This window comes from Cynoglossus semilaevis, chromosome 15 (assembly GCF_000523025.1).
Source record: "Cynoglossus semilaevis isolate Cse_v1.0 chromosome 15, Cse_v1.0, whole genome shotgun sequence".
NCBI lineage: Eukaryota > Metazoa > Chordata > Actinopteri > Pleuronectiformes > Cynoglossidae > Cynoglossus > Cynoglossus semilaevis.
Genome location: NC_024321.1, coordinates 9,371,877 through 9,374,551, shown reverse-complemented (window position 1 = coordinate 9,374,551; position 2,675 = coordinate 9,371,877). Strand labels below are relative to the sequence as shown.

At 41.8% G+C, this 2,675-nt stretch overlaps 1 protein-coding gene across 5 annotated transcripts in view; it reads left to right on the top strand.

Moving 5' to 3' along the window:
- LOC103390873 (protocadherin alpha-10-like) overlaps positions 1-2,675 on the top strand; it is a 77,478-nt gene that overhangs the window by 27,368 nt on the left and 47,435 nt on the right. The window contains exon 1 of one of the 5 annotated variants that reach the window (XM_025063455.1): positions 1-286. This exon is cut by the window's left edge and continues 2,858 nt beyond it. The exons of the other annotated variants lie outside the window; for them this stretch is intronic. Coding sequence (XP_024919223.1) covers positions 1-286 — 286 coding nt within the window. The remainder of the gene's footprint in view (positions 287-2,675) is intronic. 5 annotated transcript variants of the gene reach the window in all.

Sequence of the window (2,675 nt, the reverse complement as noted above, 5' to 3'; positions counted from 1 at the left end):
GTCAGCCATCTTTCTGCTGAGCCTCATCAGTTTGATAGCTGTCAAATGCCACAGGACAAGTGGACCTTTTAACGGCTATGGCGCCCCCATGATCACCACCAACCCTGACGGGAGCTGGTCTTACTCTAAAGCCACTCAACAGTATGACGTCTGCTTCAGTTCAGACACTCTCAAGAGTGACGTAGTGGTTTTCCCTGCACAGTTTCCTCCTGTAGATGCGGAGTTGATCAGTATTAATGGAGGAGACACATTTGACAGGACCCAGACTTTACCTAACAAAGAAAAGGTAAGAACACTAAGAAGTTGATTTACTTTTAGCTTCTGTCTTTCATTTGTTATCGTCTTCCTTGTTCATTTATATTACTAGGGGAACTGGCCGTGGTGCTGAAATAAAGTGCGTAAATTGTTCTTGTACTCGTCGGAAGTTGACGGCTTTACTACTTTAGATATGCTGTTTGATGTTAGCAACGTCTAACTTGGAGTATCAGTTAGCAATTGGATGATATATTTAGATGCCACTACATATTTTGCGCCTGGTGTTGGATTTATCAATGCAGTCTGTTTGTTTTATGTGTGAAACAAGTAATTTCCTCTTTCTAGACATATTTTCCGGGTGTGGTTAAGTCTATTCAGATATCTGGAATCACTCATATATTGCAGTTTTTAACTGTAGTTTATGCTTACACTATAACACTATTTCATAGTATTTTTTTCACATTTCGTTACTTTATCTATTTTTTATTTTGTTTATTTCAAAATGTTGAATGCTGTCGTGTGATTTGATTTTACAAATGGCTGCTTTACATTTCTTAAATTGCTTACTTTCTATATAAAATTATTCCAGCTGGTCGATTACCTACTTATGTAGTGCATGGGATGTTGACCACATCATTAATGCAGTGATGCAGGGTGCATCAAATGTTGTTTTGTAGCTTCATAACGTTTAGCTGCATGTAGTTATTTTAAATGTCCAGCAGGGGGCATTGTAGACCATCACATCTGAGCCATCTCAGTCGTAAGCAGGGGCTCCTCCCAGAATCAGAGAATGACTACATCTTAGGAGGATTTACACAAAGACACAAAGAGGTTAAATGAGACCTGGGACACAACTTCTCTCCTGTGGCGGTTTGAAATGATCAAATCTCTTTAGCAGAATTGTGTTGGTTTCGCCGTTGACCAGATGTGTTTGGATAATTTATCTGGACGTTTGGAATCATGCATTTATCGAGCCGGACGGGCGGTGTGTGGATCCTTCTCTTGTTCTTTCTGTTGGATTGTTACTGGGGAGCGGTGAGTGGGCAGCTCTCCTACAGTGTCCTAGAGGAGGTGAATATAGGGACAGTCGTTGGAAATATTGCTAAAGACCTCAACATCAACGTCCAGGATTTAGAGTCCCGGATGTTTCAGATCGTTTCTGGGTCAAAGAGGAAATATTTCGAGGTGAATCTCAAGACTGGTGTCTTATATGTAAATGAGAGAATAGATCGAGAGGAGCACTGCAGCGACGAAACAAGATGTGCACTCACAGTGCAAGCTGTAGTCAACAGCCCGTTAAAACTGTACCGAATTGAAATAACAATATTAGACGTGAATGATAATTCGCCGTCATTTGTCAGCGCGTCACAAACGATCAACATCAGTGAGAATATTGCAGCAGGGGCTAAATTCCCTCTTCAGCCCGCTCATGACGCGGACGTCGGTAAAAATTCTGTGAATTCTTACACGTTGAGTAAAAACGAACACTTCTCCCTGGCTACACACAAAGGAGATGCTGTAACTGCAGAGCTGGTTCTTCAGAAAGCATTAGACCGAGAGAAGCAGTCGCAGATTCAACTGACGCTAACAGCGATCGACGGAGGAACACCAGCTAAATCTGGAAGCATTATTATAACAGTAAATGTGCTGGATATTAATGATAATCCCCCCGTATTTAGCAAAACACTGTATAAGACTAGTGTGTATGAAAATGTTCAGATAGGCACTTCACTAATAAGGCTAAATGCCACAGATCTAGACGCAGGCCCTAATGGACATGTTTTGTATTCGTTCAGTGAAGTGGGTCGAGGAAAACAAAATGATTTCTTTTCGATTGATGAAGAAACTGGAACAGTAACAAATAAAAGAAACATCGACTTTGAAGAAAACAACGCTTTTGAGATCCGTGTGCAAGCCAGTGACGGTGCTCCCTCACCGATGACCTCTCATGCCAAGTTATTAATTCAGGTTTTAGACCTCAATGACAACGCCCCTGAAATTTCTGTGACGTCACTTTTGAACACAGTCAGAGAGGACGCGTCCATTGGCACAGCTATTTCGCTTGTTTCAGTGTTGGATAAAGACGGTGGTAAAAACGGGATGGTGAACTGTAAAATCTCTACGAACATCCCGTTTAAATTAGAGTCAAATTATAAGAATTATTATTCACTGGTGGTGGACGGTCCTCTGGACAGAGAGACTGTGTCTCAGTACAACATCAGCATCACTGCCACTGACGAGGGGAGCCCTCCTCTCTCCAGCACTAGTTTTATTACTGTCCGTGTGTCGGACGTGAACGACAACAAGCCGATATTCACAGAAAATATCTTTAATGTCTATGTGAGAGAAAACAGTCCAGTAGGAGCAGTTCTCAAAACGGTTTCAGCATTTGATGCTGACGTCAATCAGAACGGTCAAGT